General features: G+C 38.7%; 1 protein-coding gene across 3 annotated transcripts in view; it reads right to left on the bottom strand.

The window, feature by feature from the left end:
- FLVCR1 (FLVCR choline and heme transporter 1) overlaps positions 1-22,290 on the bottom strand; it is a 28,382-nt gene extending 6,092 nt beyond the window's left edge. For 2 of the 3 annotated variants that reach the window (XR_008685035.2, XM_055419057.2), the window contains exons 1-8: positions 21,308-22,148; positions 15,904-16,048; positions 10,095-10,235; positions 4,885-4,952; positions 4,119-4,222; positions 2,372-2,482; positions 1,744-1,849; positions 1,411-1,522 (exon numbers count right to left, since the gene is read on the bottom strand). Coding sequence is in view for 2 of the 3 variants with exons in the window: in XM_055419057.2 (XP_055275032.1) it covers positions 1,411-1,522; positions 1,744-1,849; positions 2,372-2,482; positions 4,119-4,222; positions 4,885-4,952; positions 10,095-10,235; positions 15,904-16,048; positions 21,308-22,048 (1,528 nt within the window). In the remaining variant the exon portion in view is untranslated. Of the gene's footprint in view, positions 1-1,410; positions 1,523-1,743; positions 1,850-2,371; positions 2,483-4,118; positions 4,223-4,884; positions 4,953-10,094; positions 10,236-15,252; positions 15,370-15,903; positions 16,049-21,307 lie in introns of all 3 variants that reach the window. The other variant, XM_088845258.1, reaches the window with a different exon arrangement.
- Between the last annotated feature and the right edge of the window lie 697 nt (positions 22,291-22,987).

Raw genomic sequence — 22,987 nt, 5'->3', positions numbered from 1 at the left:
AAAGGTATCACCTTCAGCACACCTCAGGAATCTCTCAGCCCTCTTTCCTCTGTCTGTACAAATGACTACTGGATACAAATCCATCATACTATCTCCAGTAAAACACTCAACACATGAGAGACATTAATTAGTGTTTTTAAATGGTAAAACTGTCAATGTAAAACTGATTTTAAAGATCTTTTTTTTACACTTCTTAATTTTCTGTACTTGACCTGTTTGAATTAACATTTATGAATCTTATTATAAGATAAAGTGAATAGAGAACACAAGACTGTTCCCTTTTTTTGGTGCAACGGTAACACTCTATTTGATACCTATGTGTCACTTTGCTGGAAACTGAGAATCAGTATGGAATTACTTATGACAGATCAGCAGTTAAGGCAGTTTAGGTACTGCATTACATATGTTCAGTCACAAAACATTCAGTTTTAGGTGTTTCATTTTACTAACTGAAGAGAATAGGGGGAAACGCTTCCGTGGTAGGATTTTTTCTTTGCGGAAACAGTGCACTCCGCCCCTTTGAGTGTAATGAATAAATGACAGTGACCTTAAGTGGCTGTATATTTCCAAAGTAAGTGCTTATCACTGCTAAGAGCTCATGCTGGGGGTTTCAAAAAGGATGACCAGGTGTTCAACAAATATAAAAAGAAGCCTTGATTCACGTCTTTCTGTTAGATTCTATCCTTGAATTAAGTTATAGCAGATCAAAAAAAAAAAGAAAACAAAACAATCCCTCTCCAAGTCTCCATGGCTTCTGTCTCTCATGTAGACAAGGAATGCAGAAATAAACTAACAAAGTAAAATAACAGTAGAGGCCAACACGGGCCTGGCCACTGGCTATAAATCTTGCTTCTGTTTCTTTTGGCCATGCCCCTTGGCTTGTCAAATCTTAGTTCCCCAACCAGGGGTGGAACCCAGGGGGAGCATGTGTGGAGAGGTGGGGCTGAGCCCGGGGAGACCGAGCTACAATAGCAGCCTGCATGATCAGACAGGTCCTAGGTGCCAGACCCTGCCAGGAGCTTTTCATCAACCATCTCAGTCCTCACAGCAAGTCCTAAAGGCAAGCTTTTAATATCCTATTAATATAAATGAGAAAAGGAGAATGAGAGAGGTTGAGTAACGTGTCTAAAGTCACACAGCTAACGAGCAGCAAAATCTGAACTTGAGGCCAGGTCTGTCCATTTCAAGTCTCTACTAACACTTGTTTTCCAGGCATGGTAACTGTATTGAATTTGAAACCTCAAAAATGAATCCATAGATTCGTATCCCTGAAGGGAAACAATATCCTGCCTTTTATTTCATTTTTTTTTCTTGAGTTCTGCCAAGCCTTGAGAAGCAACAGAAATGAAAATTAAATATACAAAGACAATGTGACACAAGTACTGCTGGCAGGCATACACCCTAATTTACCTGTTAAAATGATGCCTACAAACATCCAAACACAGAGGAAAATGTTCCCTGTTCTAGGACCATATGCTGATGTAAGCTTTCCTTGAGCCAATGTGAATAAGATTCCAAATATCTAAAATAAAATAAGAGAAATATTTTATTAAGATTGCTTTTAAAAACAAATATAGTATTTCCCCAGAACTTTTCATAACCATTTTATTCATATGATTTGGCTTCTAGAAACATGCATTGAAAGGTGGGATTTTTAAAAACAAACGCTACAGTCAAATTCATTATCCATTAGAATACTTGGTAAACTAATGGTCTCAGATTTAAGAGAAATCAGAGGTTCACCTGTGCAGCAGCATTAAGAAGACCAGATGAAGTCCCTTCAGACTCAGGGTAAGTGATTTCAACAGCAAATTCGAAACCCAAGGGGAGGTATCCAGTCATGAAGAAACTACAGAAAATAAATTCAAAATCACAGAAGAAATCATTGGAAGGACAATATCACCTGTTGATGCAACTGCTTTACTTCTCAGATTTGTTAAAATTATCAAATAAGTGAAAGTTTTGAGGTTAGTGTGTGAAAAGAAGGCACTATTATGATTCACCAATTAACCTGAGGACAGGAGAACTGCGAAGCAAAACCATGAACTAGGAAGCAAAACAATTTCTAATTTTTTTCCAGAGAAAAATATACTCCTAGTTTTCTAAGTCAGCTGTCTTTCTAGCCAAGTAAAGAGACTTCGGGTTAAGTAAGGCGCATCCATTTTTCACCTACAGCATAGCAAAAAATAATTTTGAATTATTTTTTATAGTTTTAAAGAATTATACTTTTATGTGCACAAGAGAGATCTTTTTTAAAGTTTAAAATATTAAAGGACTTTTGGATGAACTTTAAAAACTGAAAAGCCACAGCAGTAATACTTCAGAATTCTAAGAGCACACCATCATTCCTTTCAACACGTGCGATGCTTACCCGAGCAACCCCCCAGTGACAAACACGATGATAATGTGTCCAAGGTTCAGTGTGAAAGTAAAGATAACCATTCCAACAAAAGACAGAATGTAGACAGTCAGAGTAGTGTGTCTAAAACAAAAACAACACAATTGTTAGTGTTCTGTCTGATTTTCTTAGGCACATAAAAATCATGTAGCTAACTCTGCTTTGTCCATACGGTAATAAATTCTTCGGATTTCAAGACTTACTTATCTATGGAAAATGGTTCCACCAGGCATGGACTTGAAAGACTAAATTGAAGTTTCAAAAGTTTCAGTTTGCAGCCAACAACAAAAGTCACCTCATATCCAATGCTCAGACACAGGAATACCCATAAGGATAAAAATCATTTTTATGGCATCAAATGGGATACGGATGGTTCCCTATCTGTATTTCAACATTCAAATCAAATTCTGCCTCTTCCACAATACTTTTCCTAACCATTGCAGCTTACAAGATTCTCCTTTTTTTAAAACCCCTAATCATTTTCTATGTACATGATTGACACTTGACATCTATTTTAGTCTGTTATATGATTATTGAACTTTACATGCATGAACACCTTAATTTTTCCCAATTAGACCGCAAAGGTCCTAAGGACAGGGATCAAATATTGCTTCCCACGATTCTTAGCTAAGAGTGATGCACATGACAAGAGCTTGGTAAATGAACGGCAGTTACCCTGAGAAGAAAGCCAGGGCAACAAAGAACATCTGTATACCAATCTGTTTCCTCATTATAAAACAGACCAAAGACTACTGATAAATATAACTCCTTTACACATACTCTCTTCATCTACAAATTTAATGGGTTTCATTCTAAGCTACCATTACATCACAATGAAGACCCAGTAAGTGCTGTTTTAAATCATGGGAGAATTATTTGGAGCATTTTAAGATCAGAGGTACTTTGAAAGGGCTTACATAATGATATCAAATATCAAACATATCAGATACATCAAATATATCTAGGCCTTGGAAGGTGTAGAGGACACAGTTCCATTACTTCATTCTTTCACAGTTCCATTCATTCTTTTCTCCCAAACACATGAGAAATTTCTGTCTGTTAAGAAATGCAGCTATTCTTCTTCTACCTGTTTTTAGATGTAGCTGTTCTGTTAAGGCCCAGTGCAAAAATGCTGCCTTGGAAAGCCCCTTTTTCAGTCTCCCAGTTGGTATTACTCACGTTTTCTTTTGTATTAGCATTTTTCTGGTTCCATATAGATACACAATTAATATAGAATTTTCATATTATCTATTACAGTATTTTAGTCAAGTGTTATTACAGTTTAGGGCATTTTAGCCAAAAACTTTTTATTAAAATGCCTTATGCTCACCAATAATTTTTTGATAGGAAAAAACTTTGTTTTTAAATTCACAACATGAGAAAAGAGCAATATAAAAGTCTCTATCAAAAGTCAAATGTTTCTCAGAAAGGGCTCCTTTTAGAATAGAACTGATCTATTCTGGAGTGGTATACGTGAGTATTATTAGAGGAGAGGAGAGTTCATAAGGTATCCAAGCTCTCAAAGTTGAAATAAATATGACTAATAAGATAATACAGAGACCACTGAAACACTCAGAAGTGAAGGGAACCTAAGAGTGTCTAGAATGCAAGTCTTTTAGTAATAATAACACTTTTTAAATTTCTTAGAATGAAAAGTAAAGGTTCCTTTAAAACCAAAATACCTTAGGTTATACACCATACATTTGCCTGCTTCACTTACTTGTATGTTTTGGTATAATCCAGCCATAAGCCACAAAGAATAGATCCCACCATTCCAGCTAATACGAGTGTTAGCCCAATCCTTCCAGCATTCACTTCTTCTCCCTTAAAATTTTTTTCAAAAGAAGTTGATCAGACACCTCAAATTCAAAGCGATCCTTCACATTCCCATACCTTCTCATGTCAATGGAAATAAACAGATACAATTAAGCATATACTATAACATGAAGAATTCAGTACGTGTATTAGGGTGAACAGACATTCTACAGTAAAGCAAAAAAACAAAACCTGACATACAGGAGAAATCAAAAAGGAAATTTTTATTGATCCTCCATGGTTAGAAGGACAATGATTTTTGGTAGAATTCTTAAGTAATTCATAGGTGTCTGAAAAGAAAGTTAATCTGATAGCTTTTACATATAACTGCTTTCTCTTTTCAAAAGGAAAGAGAGATCAGAGTGTGATATTTACGTCTTTATATTTGTGTTGGTTTCTTTTACATTTTTTTGGTCTTGTCTCATATAACCAGTCACACTATCCCTTTAAAAAAGAATAAAGAAAAAGACAGAGGTGCTGTCAAAACAATAATGACTTCTGCTTTCTATGTTGTTTTATACATCAGATTAAATGTAATCTCAATTGAAACAAGTATAAATCTTTTATAGCAACAAGGTCATACACTAGTCTTATGATCATGCTCACAGGAATTATATTTCTGAAGAAAAGTTCTCGGCCAGGCATGCAACACAACAGTGGCAGAAGCTTACCTCATAATGTGTCAGGATCATTTGATTTAATAATGTTGAGACTGAATAAAATGCTCCAGTCATGATACCTACAATAATAAAGAGAAAACTATCAATGTGCCATGTACTAGTTTATAAAGTGATACGGAGTACTCTGTGACAACTGTGAAAATACAATGTCTTCTTAGACAGCTGACAAAAAATTGAGACCTCTCGCTATTCAAGATGTAGACTGATCAACGTTAACACCTAAACTTAGGCGAGATTATGACTGTAGAATTCTGTCATTACATCATCTACTATTATTTAGATTCAGACATACGGGCCAGAAATCACAGTCCCATGCATAACACTGCGTAATAGCAGTCAAGCAACTGCTTCCTGAGCACCTACACACGTTAATGAATGCTGAAGCATTAAGACGGAACCCCTGTTGCAGCCACCTGGCCCCTGCATCAAAGACGCACAAGGAAATCAGGAAGACAATGTCAGTTAAAGAACACTTCAGAAGGGAAAGTTAAAAACAGAGGGTTATCAGGAAGCATGTGACTAGGTTTGAATCAGGGAGTTTCTTCATATATGTTGTATCACTTTAGGTCTAAGTCTCTTAACCGAGCTGAAATTTGAGCTTATTATTTTTCTATTATTAAATAGTTCAAGCATAAAAAATAGTACAGAGACTATAACAAATGCCCTTACTCGTCACTCTCTTACAAACGCTAACATTTTGCTATCTTTGCTTCAGATTCATTTTTTCAGATCCTCCTTAATCCTATTCTTCCTCAGAGGTAATCCCTACCCTGACCTTCATATTTATCACTGTAGATATTAAAACTAATGTGTATCAATAAACAACAGAATTATTCTGCATATATTTAAATTTTATATGAATAATATGGCATTGTATCCATCTGCAATTTGCTCATATCACTTGATATCATGGTTTTGAGGTTTATCCATGTTGATACTTTTAGTTCTGCCTCATCAGTTTTTCTGGTGTATAATAGTCCACTGCGCGAATATACTTCAATTTAACTATCTCTTGTCCCAAGTCAATAGATACTTTAAGGCTTTTTCCAGTTTTTCACTATTTAAAACAACATTGCAATAAATATTGCTTTTGTCCTTATGTATATAAGGGTTTCTCTAAGCAAAAATCTAGAAGTAAAACTTCTACTTTCTGGATAGAGCCCAACTGCTCGTCAAAATGGTTGTATCAAGTTTATACTACCAACAGAGTTCCTTTACTCTACGTGCTTAATAAATGTGTCTTCACCAGATTTTTTTTAAAAAAATTTTTGCCAATTTAAATGTGTGTGATATTGTATCTCACTCTGGTTCTGATTTGCATTTCTTTGATTCCTATAAGGCTGAGCATCATATATGAGCAACAGACACACACAAACATGTAAATTCTGATTTCCCTGGATGGTTTGCTCTTAGTGATTAGCAGGAGTCAATTTTATATTGTAGGTGCAAAGCCTTTGTTGGTTACATGCATTGCAGACATTTTCTCATGGTTTATGTCATGTCTTTCTAGAAAATATAATTTGTTTAATTTAATCATATTTATCAATTTTTTAACTTAGGGCTTTTTTTTTGCATCAGCAAATTCTTTTAAGAATAATAAAGATGGTTTCCTATATTTGCTTCTAAAGCATTAAAGTTCTGGTGACTTCCCTGGGTTTAAGATTCTACACTTAGACTGCAGGAATGGGTTTGGAAACTGGTTTAGTAAACTAAGATCCCATCTGCCAGCCCTCACGGCCAAAAAATAAAAACCAAAAAAACATTAAAGTTCTGATTTTTTCCCTTTGGTCTTAAATCCACAATTCATGTTCTAACTTCACATTATTTCTCCTCTATGGATAATCGATTGTCCCAAGACAATTTACTATGCAGTTTCTCTTCTACAAATATCAGGTTTTCATATATGCATAATGTTCCAGTCATCACGTTGTTGTTCAGTCACTGAGTTGTGTCTGACTCTTTTGTGACCCCATGACTATAGCCTATCGCCCATAGACTATAGCCTGCCAGGCTCCTCTGTCCATGGGATTTCCCAGGCAAGAATACTGGAGTGGACTGCTGTTTCCTTCTCCAGGGGATCTTCTGTTGTTTGCAAATATTCTAGTTTTTCTCTACACAGGCACTTAGTGGCATGGCCATGTGACTATAAAAGTGAACAAAAGTGCTAGTTCTACTTTTCTTAGTCATCAAGGAAGCATGTCTTGAGATATCAGACTGGATCTCCGAGTAACTTGCTATCCGTTCATAGTGGACACGCAGCATTGGCAGGCTATGCCATTTGATGTGTTAGGCCATTAAGTTTTTTTTTTTGGTGGGGTTTCATTGCTAACCTAGCCTATGCCAACTGATACACAGGGGTAGGCCCCTGGGTTCTCTGTTGTGTTCCAATGATCTAACTGTCTCAGTTCAGTTCAATCGCTCAGTCGTGTCCAACTCTTTGCGACTAACTGCCTAACTAACTGCCTATCCCTTACTAATACACGGCATCTCATTACCACAGCTCTAGAAACCTTGATATCTGAGAATTAGTTCCTCACCTTATTCTTTATCAAAACTATCTTTGTTGCTCTTGGCCCTTATTTCTTTCACCGGAATCTTACAATTAGCCAAGTTCCATTACAAACCCTGTTTTAAGTTGGAGATTGCTAGATGAGGCCTGTGTGCAAAGATCTTATCAAAAACCCCTGGGTAGCGAGCCTTTGTTATTCACTTCCCATTGGGTTCAGAAATGCACAGAGACCCAGTCAGGTTAGGCTGAGGAGGCCAAGAAAAACAAGAGGCCTGTGCTGAGGCTTGAGTGTACTCTCCTGTACTGTACCCTATGGGGATCTCACTCCTACTCCAGACTCAGTGAGGACAGCCAGAGTCTGGATAAAGAATTACAACAGCAACGAGTATTGTTGCCTGAATCTAGAGTGGGACACTTGTCTGCGTTTCAGATAGCAAGTAGTTACAGTTGGGATATAAGTGATGATAAGTTTCTCCAAATAGCCCTAACGCCAAAATGAAAAAGAAAAAAAGGTTTCTCAGTCTTTTTGGTTTCCTGAGTTTTGGACACTGAAAACCTGTCCTAGGAGTGTGGTAGCCAAACTATCCTATGTGCAAGTCTGCCCCAATCTTTTCTATATAATACTAGGCAGGGATGGAGCAGACAAGTACGCTTCTAAAAGGTGGGATATGACCCTTACTCATTTAGACATTATGAGCCCTTTGGCGATGAACATCAAGTCAACAAGCTTCTCCAACTGTTCTCGGGAACGTTACTGAACCCTCTACAGTGTCTCCCAACTCCTTCTCGCTAATTCCTTCAACAGGTAAACTCTGTCCAGTTTCCAGAGCCTCTGTACGTGTCTGACCTTTCCATCAACCTACATCTACAACTGGCACTTGTTAATACAGTGGTCCTGCAAGGTTAACTGGCAATACAATGTTGCTGCTGCCGCTGCTGCTAAATTGCTTCAGTCATGTCCGACTCTGTGCGACCCCACAGACAGCAGCCCACTAGGCTCCTCTGTCCCTGGGATTCTCCAGGCAAGAACACTGGAGTGGGTTGCCATTGCCTTCTCCAATACAATCTTGAGTCCTCCATAAACATGGTATACATCCCTTCACTTAATTTAGGTCTTCTCTTACATCTTTCAGTGTTTTATAATTTATAAAGTTCTTCTTTTAAGTATAGCTGATTTGGCGGCTTCCCAGGTGGCTCACTGGTAAAGAACCCACCTGCCAATGCAGGAGACGCAGGAAGCTTGGGAAGATCCCCTGGAGGAGGGCATGGCAACCCGCTCCAGTACTCTTGCCTAGAGAATCCCATGGATGGAGGAGCCTGGTGGACTACAGTCCATGGGGTTGCAAAGAGTCAGACATGACTGAGCATGAGGACTAGCATAGTTGATTTACATGAAGTTCTTTTTAGTAGATTTACTCCCAGGCATCTTATACTTCTGGCTGCTATTATAAAAAGTATCATTTTATAGGAATGCAATTGCTATTTTCACATTGTTAGGTATTGAATATTAATTCGAACAGAGAATGTAGGTTCTCTTGCATTAGTTTGTAGACCACGGGGTTAGCAAACATTTTCTACAACAGGACAGGCAGTAAATACTTTTAGCTTTGCAGGCTGTATGGTCTCTGATGTGGCTACTTGGTGCTGCTCTCGTAGTTCAAAAGCACCCATAGTAGAAAATATCTAAGTAAATAAAATGTTATTTATAAAAATAGGCAATGGCCAGATTTGGCTCATAAGACAGTTTGCTGACCTCTGACATACAGAGTTATGTTATTTGTGAATAAAGCATCTTTTTTCTTTCCAACTCATGTACTTTTAATTTTTCCTGTATTACTGGACCAGCCAGGACTTTCAGTTGGATGCTGAGCAGAAGTGGTGACAATAAGCATCCTTGTTCTAAGGGATAGTTCTTATTGATTCTCAAGGGCAATGCTTTTGAGCTTCTGTCTTTGGAAAGATGTTTGCTACAGGGTTTTTGTAGATAAACTCTGTCAGATTCAGAAAGTTTATCTTTCTCCGAGATGGCTAAGAGTCTTTAACCAATGGGGACCGTATTCTACCAAATGCTTCCTCCTCAGCTACTGGGTGACCTGTCCTCTAGTGTACCCCCCACACACACACCTGAAAATATAAAGACAATCACAGTGACATCTGAAGGCAAGTAAGACGGAAATGGGGGTACTGGCTAACAAACAGTGTTAATATAAGAAATAAAGAATAAACAGAACAAATGTGTTGGTGCCTACAGTCAAAGCTACAGTGTTAGGAGGAATATCTGTCTGCTATGCTGGAAGATCTAGAAGGATGAGATTTTGATAGAACACTCCAGTTAGACGACAGCTTGCATAAGGTCAAAGAAAGGAATTACTGACGACATTTTCCTTATGGCGGTCAGAACTGTAATTCATTAAGGACCTAAAAATACCCTGGGAGAACTCATGAAAGAAGAAAGTGCTTCTGTCTTTAATAGCTATAAATTGTTTTTGTTGTTTTAAAAACATGTTAAAAAGCCCATTCTGAAGTTTTTGCTTTTAGTTCAAAATTTAAGTTTATGACTATGCTATTATTATAGAGTTAACAAACCTATTTCATTATCTCATTAATTAAAATTCAAACCACTAAAGGAAAAGAATCTGCAATGCTCAAAGGTTTACACACACATCAACAAAAATAAAAGAAAACCACTTACCATAACTGATCAATAAAAGGACAAAAGGAATGTTTTTAAATAGGTTCCTTATTGATTTCACATAGGAGTACTCTCCAGGTGGACTGTCTTGGAGAACTGCTTGAGCCTGGCTTGGTGGATACTGAGGTTTTTCTTTGAATGCTGGAAACATACATGAAAAGGAAATTGAATATATGTGTCTTCCTTAGCGAGCAGACTAAATTTAGTTTAACTTTAAAGAGGTAGTGAAAGTCTTTCATAGTAAGGCTTTTCATTTTCACTAATTTCTAAGTGAAGAATAGTTTGGTATTATCATCTCAACCTTCTGAGACTGACTAAAACTCACAGATTTGGCCAATTCACATAACTGAACTACAAAACCATCAATAATACTATGTTAAACTTTGCCCAGGGATTATTCCAGTTTTAGTTAAGCAAGATTAATTTTAATAATGTTAAGTACTCTATTTCTAAATTTGGTTCAATTTGTAATTAGAGATAAGGTTAGATATGAGTAAGCCAGTATCTTACTGAGCTTTTAGATGACTGGCTTGAGTTAGTACCTCTTTTCTTCTGAAACCTGATATAAAGTTCATTACTTCTAGAACTGAAAGGGTCCAAGAGATTCATTGGAGCAGAGCTAGGTCCTGCTTGCTGACCCACCTTGGCTGCATATGGAAAATCCAGTGGTAGAGCTGAGAGAAATAAAAGTATGATACATAGTTTCTGAGATCTTAAGTTCTAGTACTGCTCATTTCTATGCAGTGAGATCACACAACCTTCTCAGCCAGACATTTAGAGACTGCCCTTTTGCTGAGCAAGGGAGGATCTACCAACTTCCTGCAACAGATGGCAAAGGAGAGATTTCTGTAGGGTTTCGCTAGCTAGGAATAAAGACTTTTTGCTAGAAGAGCTGATTTGCTAAGACTGGTACATCAGAAATTAAAATCTAGTTTTGGTATTGACTCAAAATTTTAAATTAAAATAGATGGGAAATGCTGTATTTCACTGAATCTAAAATGGTCTGATGTTGGCACTCAATGATATTGGCAGGCATCAACATGTTATATAGTTTTCACATAATCATGTCTCAATTTCCACCAATGTTACTTGCCACTGGTATTTTTTTTACTGATACAAGAATTTAACTTGAAATCTGCCCTCTTAGCAAACTTTTAAGTGTATAATAAGTATTGTTAACTATAGGCATAATGTTATACAGCAGATCTCTAGAACTTTTTCATCTTAGATGCCACTGATGGATTGAGAATAAAGTAATATTTTTTTAAATATTAGAACTTCCTCTTTCTCTTTAAATTGTGGCTATTTCTTTCTTCCAATAAAGAAGACCTGTTTTGTAGTGGGCTAGATCTGATGGACCTGACTGTTGATTGTAATCATATAGAAATTTTTTAAAAATATAGATTTTGAGAGTCTACCGAAGGCTCAATGAATCAGAACGTCTAGAACAGAACCTTAGAATAAGTATTAAACACAAAACTCAACACCCAGCCAGGTTTGAAAATTACTGCAAGAGAAACTGTTCTTAAACTTGTACACAATATTTTAATTCTCTATCTGCTGCTAAAAAATTTAAAAATTACAGTTCTTTGCTCATCAAACCATGGATTAATTATGATACAAAGAAAACATCAAGCTAAAAGACTTCTATTATTTTAGGTCTTACAACTAATTCAAGGGGGGACATAACTCATAAATATTCAATTTTTAATACCCTTATATTGGAGGACTGTAGACATAAAACATTTAAGTGGCTGCAATCCCTCCTCTTCCTTTCACCCTATCTGCTCCTGCACTGTTGAGGACATCCACTGTCCTTTCCTGAAAGACTCTTTGCATCCTAGTTAAGATAGGAGATATCTCTTTTTACTAATAATGGTAAAACAGAACTCACACGGTTTAAAACAACATTTCAGAATGTAAAAACTATGCTTATGATGTAGTCATGGGTGTTCAGTGAGTCTTAAGTTTCCAAGATTTTTTATTTACTCTGGTAAAATAAGTCTAAATGGCTCAGCTTTGAACTCAAATGCAAAATGAAAACAAGTTCTGGTAGTCTATAATTCCATTAGACTTGTTTTCTCAACACAAGGGTTATCTCTTAGTTTCAGGAAGTTAGCTGCTCTCCTGGACAAAATTAAGCCTTTATCTACTATGCAATATAGTAAAGTCAGGCTTCAGTCTATGAAGAAAAAGAAGAATCAAAAAACCATTGATTTATCACCCTTTTTATGCTGCATTGCTCCTTTCAAAAGATAAAATATGCCTTTTTCTTTCTCCTTTGAAAAACCTTTTCCCCACCAACAAGTTGTGCAAATAAAATAATTAATTAATAAAACTGTTATTCTCCACCCTTGGCAATAGACATGGAAAGTAGCCAAAGGGTTTTCAGGCAACACATTCAATCTTTTTCTCCTATGATGAATAAGTAACAAATCTACTGTATTTAGGACCACTTCTATTTTTTTAATCAGATTATAATATTATCTTTTGATTTAATTATTTGTACCTGTATGATTCAAGCAGATGTTACACATATTAACTTATTATCAGACAAACACAGGTTTTAATCCTGGCTCCGCCTCAACTTACTACATGACTCTGAAGAAATCAATTCCTGCTTCTCAGCTATATAGCTTTCTCATCCATAAAATGGAGATAATAACAACAAGCTGGCATGAGGATTACATGATATAAAATATGTAAAAGAATTTTGTAATTATTGAGCATTGTCCTTTTGAGGAATATTTATTCTTAAAAATCAGAATTTTCAGCGAACTCCCTAGCACTGGTTAGGACTCAGCACGTCCACTGCAGGGGCAATGGTACAATCCCTAGTCAGGGAACTAAGATGCCACATGCCGCACAGTGTGGCCATAAATAAATAAATAATTTTTAAAAATAAAATAAAATCAGAGACTTTTCTCAGGACTTGAAATTCTTATAGACTACGTAAAATGTATTTCTATTAGAAGTTTATAATAGCAACCAATATATAAATATCTTGAATATAAGACTCAAAAGTAAAATTATGCATATATGTTATATACTTATATATTTAAAAACTTTAATATTAAATATTTGACTGCCATTAACTTTCTGTCATCTACTCATTTCAGTGAATCAGGATGATAAGGATTTTAACTGACATACTTAGGTGATACAGTTTACCAATCTGCATAAGAACAACTTTCAAATACAACAGCATTAGCACTTACACAAAAGGAATCTGAATTCAAACAAAAAATCAGACTAAGTAAAAATTAAAATGATATGTTTGTATAAGTAACATTTTATTAATGAAATTAGACTGCCTAGGCTCAAATTTTTGTCTTTAGCACTTACTAACTGTGACCATGGGTAAGTTAAATTTACTTAAATTCTGCGCCTCAGTTTCCTCATCTATAAAATAGAAATGATAATATAGTACTGCCCTTATAGGGCTGTGAAGATTAAATGAAATATACCATGTAGTATGCTTTTAAACATATTTAGGGCACATAAATCAAATGTTAGAGACTATAATAGTGTTCTCCCAATAAAAATGGGGTATTAGTATGAAATTCAGTGGAAGGTTGGGGTTAATTCTTAGAAATGCTAGATGGATTACACTTACAGAGGGTAATAGGAGTACATGGCCTGAATCCTCAAGTTACTATTTTAGGAAGAATGTTCAATACCAATTTGGTATATGTCACATTGCTGAAAAGCATCAGCAAAACTAAATTATTTTATAAGATTTAGTCGGGTTTCCAAAGTATTTATGGGTAGAATTTAGAAGGAAGTAGGACTGCCTCAATAATTGAGGAATTTTAAGAAAGTGGGTTTTTAAAGTAATCCAGATTTTCCTCAAAAGGAATTATTTAGTTATAAGGAAAACAGGTACATTTTAAATTTAAATGTCACAATTTTAAACTAGATTTGCATGACACAACTGTGTATTATCTTGCTTTTTTATACTATGTTTAGTATCATAAGATTACAGGTCACCAAAGAAAACTTGACAACAAGCTTTTTTTTCCTAGTTCATTTCCATTCAATTTTTTTCCATTCTTCCCCATTCTTCCCTCCCATTTCCACTTCCACTGTCTATTTGTAAGCCATAAGTACATAAATAAGTAATTATATACATGAATAGCTCTCTTTTAATTTCTTAAATAACACAGGGTGATATGCCAATGGTCACACCTATTATTATTTTTTTGTCCCACTCCTTTGACAAATAAAAATCTTGCATTTGTAACATCTCATATATATATATATATATGTTTAAATACATATGTGTCATATATATGATTTCATATCTAGAGATATCTGATATAAACTCTATTACTCTCACTTCTTCCAAAGAGATAAGCAATTGAAGGCAATAAAAAAGGAAAACCAGAATTTATTCAAAGATACATAGCAATCTTTGAATTGGAAAGAGGATTTTATATTTTAATAATTCCTATTGCTAATGAAAGATCCATTTAAGCAAAATGTATATAAACTATATTTCATATTTCATCCAGCAAATCAAATATGGATACCAGAAAAGTAGACAGAGGTATTTGTTTTTTAAAAAATATAGATTTCTTTTAAAATTTTGTTAGACTGCCAAAAGACTACAAGGCATAATTTATCCTTTTTCAGTAGTCAGCACACAGCAAACATGCCACTTCTTAACTGGAACATAAAAACCAACCATAGGTAGCCTGGACGTGTCAGAATACTTTAAATGGTACCAAGAGAATATTTTCTTCATTATTTTAAGGGAAATTAAACATGTGGGCTGAGTTTCGTCTCTCTGGGTCCAGCAGTTCATCTCTAAAGGCGATCTCTATCAAAACACAAATTTTCTCTGAAAACTGAGGATTTTTTAATCTGGTGATCTTAAAACTTGTATTTTTCATTACTATTATAACCATAGTAAAAATTAATATATAAAATTTAAAACTCCAGCTATAATGAAATTTAACTATAAATTTTAAAGATTAAAAGACAGCCTTTCAACTTTACGGTTCCTTTCTTCTTCAAATCCATTTAAGATACAGTGAGTGCCCAAAAGCCACGCTAGCAGCTGTGTTACTTTAAGTAAGCCTCACCTACTCTTTTTCCCTGAAATCAAAACTGTTTCCCATGAAAAACAAACTTTAAAAAGCAGACCTTCCCAAACCGTCTTCCAAACTGATGATGGCTGCTTGCAGCTGATCCTGACTGACTGCTTCAAGAGACAGGCCCGGACGGGAGGACTCAGGGACGAGTGGTGACAACAGAGCTCTGCTGCAGTGGCCTAACAAGCAGACAGTTGCCACAGTTTGAAATTCTGCTGAAAGGCTTGCTGCTGCCCAGGATCATTCTCTGGCCAACATTATCAGATCCAGTTAATTGTTAAATTGGGGATCCCTGGAGGGATTTATCATTCAAAGGAAGGCAATGGCCTATTCGCATCATTGCAAAGCATGACAAGAACTTGTTCCTGGCAAGGTTAGCATCTAAGATGCAGAACGCGTAGACAGATATGCATAGAGGAGGCAGGTAATATGCTTGAAACCAACAGTTATCAGGAAAGAAAAATTAGTAGGGAGATAAATGAGATGAATTAGTCTTCCAACCCTGTACAATATTAAGACAGATGAAATGGACCACAGCATATCCTTAGGGTTGCAGCATTCATGATCTAATCAAGAAAGTGAACAGCGAGAATGAAATAGGCAAATAGCACGTGAGATATTATCAGTACAAGTTTTCAGGGTCGATTATTTTTATTTTCCTATGTTTGTCATGCACTTATCTAGTTAAGCTTTAGGGAAAGTAACTCACTTACCAATTACTGTTAAAATAAATAAAAGTGTAGCAACAGCTGATGTTCCATAAAACATGGTCCTGATATTACAAGCCAGCAGTTGTGTTTTATTCTGTGTGTTGGGCACTAAAACTGGTGGCAGCAAAAAGCCAACTGCAGTTCCAAGCTGTAAAATAAACAGTTCTGTTAATTCTTCTTATTATAAGAGAAAAAAATAATTAATACGACATAAAAAAAAACACTAGTATGTGTAAGGTGCTTTCGTAACCTCTAAAGAACCATGTTCTAATATGTTTTTACCATTCTACTATTAAAGGAAAATTGCTGACAAATGTCTTCCCTATTCAATAAACATTTACTAAGCTGCAATCACTCAAATGATGCGGCTATAAAGTTGTGTAAGATACACTCCTTACCCTTTGACTACTTAATCAGAAAAGAGAATAAAAATACACATGCACACACACACAGAAGGCTGAGAAAAGACAACCTACAGAATGGGAAAAAATATTTGTAAAGCATATATTTGATAAGGCTCTACTATGCAGAACATATAGAGAACTCTTACAACAAAACTTACTCTTACTCCAACAACAAAAAAGACAAACATCCCAATTCAAAAATGGGCAAAGGACCTGAACAGACTTTTCTCCAAAGAAGATACACAAATGCCCAAAAAGCACATGAAAAAATGCTCAATATTATTAGTTATTGGGGAAATGCAAATCAAAACTATACCCACTAGAATGGCTATAATTTAAACAAGACCCAGAAAATAACAAACATTATGATGTGAAGAAACTAGAAGTCTTGTACAATGTTAATAAGATTGTAAACAGCACGGTTACCAAGGAAAACAATTTGGCAGTTCCGTAAAAAGTTAAACACAGAATTACTATATAACCTAGTAATTCCTCTCTTAGGTATATACCCCCCAAACTGAAAACAGGTATTGAATATCCAAAGCAGTCCTATTTGCAACAGCCGAAAGGTGGAAACAAGCAAACTGTCCATCAGTGAATGAATAAAGAAAATGTGCTACATCATTCAATGAAATATTATTTAGAGAATGAAATACCAATAGGTGCTGTAGCACGGATGAACTTTGGAAACATGCTAAAAGAAGCCAGACACAAAAGGTCACACTCGGTATGATTGTATTTATATGAAATATTAGACTATGGAAAATCCACGGGGAAAAAGCAGATTAGCAGTTGCCAGGGGCTAGAGAGAGGTGGGAAATGAAGAGTGACTGCTTAGCGGAACTGGGTCTTCTTTGAGGGCAGATGAAAATGTTTGGGAACTAGAGGTGATCGTTGTACAATGTTGTGAATGGACTAAATTCCACACAGATGTACACTTAAAAATGATTAATTTTATGTGAGTTTCACCTCAGTAAAATAAAATTGGGCTGACTATGACAATCACAACAAAAGAAATAAAACCAAGATATTAAAGGAGCTTCAGCGGAGCGAGAGATCCGATTCTCTGGCGGTGAGAAGGAAGGGCCCAAGACAGGTTTCAAAAAGGAGGCTGAGGCAGAGATAGTAACATTTACCAAATATTTCACTTTCTCCCTACAAAAAGCTGGATAGAGACAATTTAACGGGTAATTATGGGTGTGGTAAGTACAATAGTGTGATGAGGAGAGGCTGTCAACACTGTGAGGATCGTGTAACTGATCATCCAAGCAACAATACTAGTCGGAGTGAAGGGGACTCCACGGGCAGTTATGCTGGACGACAGGTGTACATCCGAACTGTTCTAGGCCAGTCGGAACATATGGTCACCTTAGTTAAGAGTAAGTACTTTGGAGGAGCATCTTATATAGACTTGGGGTTCCGGAAAAATTTCTGAAGGGGCAAAGATCCGGATAAGAGGTTAGAGCTAGCCAGTTGAACAAGAAATGTTCCCAGTCAAGGACATCATGTACACAGGCAACAGAGAGCATGACCTTGTGAGAAACTGATCAAACCCAGGTCTCCTGCACTGCAGGCAAATTCTTCACTGTCCCAGCCACCAGAGAAGCCCTGAGAAACCGTAAATAGTGCACAATTTCCCTCAGAGTGGAGGAGGCGGGTGTATGTGAGAAACGGGGAATGCGGACAGGGGATGCTGAGCAACCAGCAGAAGGCAGAACGGGAAGTCTCACTGTGTCACCTTAAGAGAGTCTGACTTTTTTCCCCTAAGGGCAATGGAAGACAATGCAGGCGGGGCAAGAGAGTGCCCAGGACAGATCTGCACATTAGAAAGACCACACTGGATGAATGTGGAGAATCAGAGGGAAGAAAGCAAGGGCTGCAGATAGGAAAATCAGTTAGCAAAACTCTAGGTGAGAGCCGCAGGTGGCCAAGGCTAAGCTGCGGCCACAGAAATGGAAAGCAATGAGCTAGAAGACAAGGCAAATTTTGATTGGCGGGGTCATGTGGGAGAGCCTAGTGGAAATATCTGGGTGACCAGTATCTGTATGAGTCTGAAGCTCATTAATTTATTGAATAAATTCTTACGGAGAAACTACAATGTGCCAGGCACTATAGTAAATGCTGTACATTCAGACCATGTGCCTACTTAATAAATCGAGCATCTAGTGGTGGGGATGGGAGATGAGTAATAATTAACAATTACTATGGCCCAGATGGTAAAGAATCTGCCTGCAATGCGAGAGATCTGGGTTTGATCCCTGGGTCAGGAAGATACCATGGAGAAGGAAATGGCAACCCATTCCAGTATTCCCGCCTGGAGAATTCCATGGACAGAGGAGCCTGGCGGGCTACAGTCCATACAGTCACAAAGAATTGGACATGACCGAGCAACTAACACTTTCATAAATATATCAGACAGTGATAGGCACTACACAGAGGATTAAAGAACAATGGTGTAATAATAGACTGACTGGGCAATTTTAAATGGGATCCTCAAGAAATGCCACTGAATGATATTTTTTTTTTTTTTGCCATACCTAAGTTATCCCTCTCTCAAAATAATGCCATTTATGTTATAAACCATGAGCACCCCATCAAAAGACGGGAACTGCTTTTGTTAATTCACATATATATATATGACTGTATCACTTTGCTATACACCTGAAACAAACACAACACTGTATATAAAATATAGTACAATATAAAATAAAAATAAGTAACAGAACTTTGGGGCTTTACACGGAGTTAGAATGATAGTTAAAATGAATTTAAACTGAGAGCAGAGTGATAATAAGGTTGTAACAATGTGATCCTATAAGGAAGAACCTTCCAGGCCGAAAGAATGTTTTTGCAAAGGCCCTTATGCAAAATGAAAGCTTAGTGTTGTTTAAGCAACCAAAAACATATTAGTAAAGTTTTATCAGAGTAAAGGATTTAGATTTTATTTTAATTACTATGGAAAATCACTGGAGAGTTCAAAGCACAATTATGACATGATCTGATCTATGTTTTACAACATCCCTGGTGGTCCAGTGGTTGATTCCAAGCTTCCAACGCAGAGGGTGCAGGTTCCACCCCTGGTCAGGGAACTAGATCCCACATGTCAGAGCTAAAACTAGCCAAATAAATAAATAAAAAAGGTTCTCTTGGGAATTCCCTGATAGTCCAGTGTTATGACTCCATGCTTTCACTGCTGGGGCAATCTCTGGTTGGGGATCTTATTTTTTTAAAAAACAGGTTTCTCTCAGGTTAGAGACTTGGTACTGTAGATGGATAGAAAAAAATAGGATTCAGGAATCAGACAGACCTGAATGTGAATGCTGCCACTAATGAGATGTGTGGCTTTTGGAAAATAATTTTATCCCTTCAAGTCTCAGCTTCTATATACATAAAAGGAGAAGACTAATAGTTCCTATCTAATGAAATTAAATTAAATGAAACAGTGTGTGTAATATACTTAGCACGGTACCAGGCTTCGTGAATGCTCAATAATGTTGAATATTATGATGAATGATCACTCTATAAACAGCCTAAAGATGCACAGCTGGGGGTCGTGAGCAAGTGCACAGCTACTAGAGACAAGAAAGGATGAGAACACTTAGGGCGAATGTAGGAGGAAGGCCCAGAACGATGCTAAGTGTCGGAGGGAAATCTACCTATGAGAAAACATTTCTATTTACTATTCACGAAATAGATAATCCAAAGGTAAGGAGTTGATACTTCTATCATGCTCAATGAAGTACTAATCTTGAATATAATTTTGTAAGTGAGAAATATTTTAAAGAAACAGTTCCTATCCAAGCATGCAGAAGCAACCAACTAAAACATGTCACAAATTATTTTCAATATACAACTACATTTCAAACTATCCTTTCTTCTGTACTTTTAAAGGAAATAAATAAAAGCAGTAGGCCCACATGTACAGTTTCTCTTTACAGGGGATTTTAAATAGATTTTACTCTGATCTTGAAACAAGTGTTAGGCCAGAAGTAAGAAAGTAACATTCTTTTGTTACACAGCTGCAACTGCTTAGTCACTTCAGTCAGACTCTGTGCAGCCCTATGGACTGTAGCCCGCCAGGCTCCTCTGGAATTCTCCAGGCAAGAGTACTGGAGTGGGTTACACAGCTGTATGCAGTGATATATGAATAGAGAGAAGTGACGTTTTCATTATTGTTTCTTAACTTGATTCATCTCAAGCTGAATGAACACTCAATATAATTTACATAAACTATCATAGGACTCCACATGCAAAATTTAAATTACATTAAAAGGACCATTTTGCAAATAACATACACATGCATGCACTCATACACACACACATATTCTACTTAATAATGCTACTGGAATGCTAATGGAATTTGAACCTATGGTGTTGTTTAAGGTGTCTAGGAAACACCTTAATGGAGACTTGGCAAAATAAGCCACCTTTTTACAATGGATTCCATGATCTGTGATTTGTCTTGCATTTTCTCACCATCAAAAGTTGGTAACTGGACACGGTAATGCTGTAAGGTCCTTATCACTAGAACATGTGACAGTGGTTTATAAATGTCTATGTACCAGGCACTCCACTGACTGCTAATACATAAAATTAAACACAAGTTGTTCACACTGACCACTCAAACTAAGAACAAACTTCCTTGAATCCAACACCTTCCTTTTGCAAAGAATACACTGGTGACAAAAATAATACCTACCTTGGTCTCATTCACTGCTGCACTCACAAGTGTTACACACTTATGGACATATACCATTACTTTATAGGTAATTCTCAGAGATGACAAGGTAGTCATTTTAAACTGGTTTTGAAAGTTCTGTTTCCACAAATAAACCAAAACCCTTCTTTCATCCAAGACTGCTTCCTATTTTGTGACTACTCATCTCCTCTCCTTCCTTTATAGAACGCCTCCTAAGGGTTCATCCACATTCCTAGACCCCGCGGCCTAAACCGTTTTATCTGGTCCTTAAGGATTCGATTTTCACCTATCACCCAGTCCTTACCTGATTCCCTAGCACGGCGGTGGCGCAAGCTGTGGACACCTCCTTGGGCCCAAACCACACTGAAGCGATGTGGGAGGGCAAGCCGAGGATGAACACCTGGGCCACGGAGCACAGGCACTGGCCCAGCATGGTGACCCAGAAGAGATGCTGCTGCACGCTGCCGCACTTGATCCAGGCGCCCAGGCAGTTGAGGCCGGAGCCCAGCAGGGCGGTGAGCCGCAGGCCTCTGGTATCCAGTAGCCAGGTGGCCGGGAAAATGAGGGGCACGTAGGCCAGCATGTACACCATGGACAGCCAGTCGATGTGCAGTGAGGAGACGTCGTAGAAGCCCTCGAAGACGTTGCTGATGATGCTGTACTGGATCCACTGGAAGGCGTTCACCAGGGAGTAGGCGCTGAAAATCAGGAGCACCACAAACCGCCTCGGGGAGAGCGCGATCCGGGGCACCAGGGTCCCCTCGCCCCCCGGGGTCTCCTCGCCCGGGTCCTTGGGCAGCAGCCGGGCCTGGGTCTCCTCCTCCGGGGCCAGCGGAGTCTTCGGCCCGTGCGGGGTTCCCGAGGAGGCGGCCTTAGGGCTGTCCCGAGAGACCCCGTTCAAGGCCAGACAGCCGGCCACGGGCCCGATCTGCGTCTCCGCGCTCACCTTCCCGGCGGGCGCGTCCCCCGGGACCGGGAGGTATCCGTTCGCCGGCGGGTGTCCGTTCGCCACCGCGGTCCCCTCCTCATCGTCCGGCCGCGCCATGTCCCTGGGCTCCCCGGAGCCGCCCGGCGCCCCGGCTCTCCTCCCAGCCCTGCGCCCCTCCCCCAGCCGGCGCCCCGAGGCCCTCCCTGCAGCCACCCCCCAAAACCCCCTACCCCTCGGCCCGGCGCTCCTGCGACGGTCTCCCCAGCCGGGGGAGCCTGGGTGTGAGCCGAGAGCCGCAAAGCCGCGCCGCCTGAGTCCGCAGGCGAGGTCCTGGTCCCCACGCGCGGCCTGGGCGCGCGTCCCCCCGGGTACCAGGCCGGGTAGGTGAACGCAGCGTCAGCACGCGGTGACGGCCCGCGGGCCAATCAGCGGGCGCCCTCGCCCACGGGAGCCAATCGGGGCGCGTCCGGAGGGGCGGGGCGGGGCACGTCTTGCTTGGTGGCGGAGGAGGAAGGCCACGCTGGAGGTCGCGCGGCTGGGTGATCGCCCCCTGGAAGGATGCCGGGGGCAGAAGTCCTCAGACTCGGGGATGGGCGGACCGGCGGGCGAGAGGCGACCCTTGGATCGAGTAACCTGGGAGAGGAGCAAGGGGGTAGGAGAAACAGGGCAGAGACAAAGAGGCGGTCATCAGTCTTTCCGCTTAGAGGGGCTCCCCTAGAGCCAAGTCTGATACTGGCAGAGGACGAACTTGGCCTCCTCGGCCCAGTGCAGCTGTCTGTCGACCTCAGACCCTGCCTGTAGAGCAGACTGGACCAGGTTTCATGAATTCGTGCTATCTCGACATTGGAAAAACGCAAGAAAGCATTCTGTTCCAAGTAAAGATATTTCTTCAGAAATCTGCCCTTGTGAAATTGGAATTTCCTGGGGATGTGTTGTGTCTGAGCAGGCCCAGTTGCTTAACGGTCTCCCTTACACCAACACTTGCAGTTAGTAGTTAACTGAACTCATTCTTTGGCTTCCAGGCACCAAACTTGCTTTGAAAGGAATGTGCCCCAC

The sequence above is a fragment of the Moschus berezovskii genome, chromosome 17 (assembly GCF_049115385.1).
Source record: "Moschus berezovskii isolate FMDL1 chromosome 17, NW_MosBer_1.0, whole genome shotgun sequence".
Lineage (NCBI taxonomy): Eukaryota > Metazoa > Chordata > Mammalia > Artiodactyla > Moschidae > Moschus > Moschus berezovskii.
The sequence above is the reverse complement of the archived record's forward strand: the minus strand, read 5'-3'. Positions and strand labels throughout refer to the sequence as shown.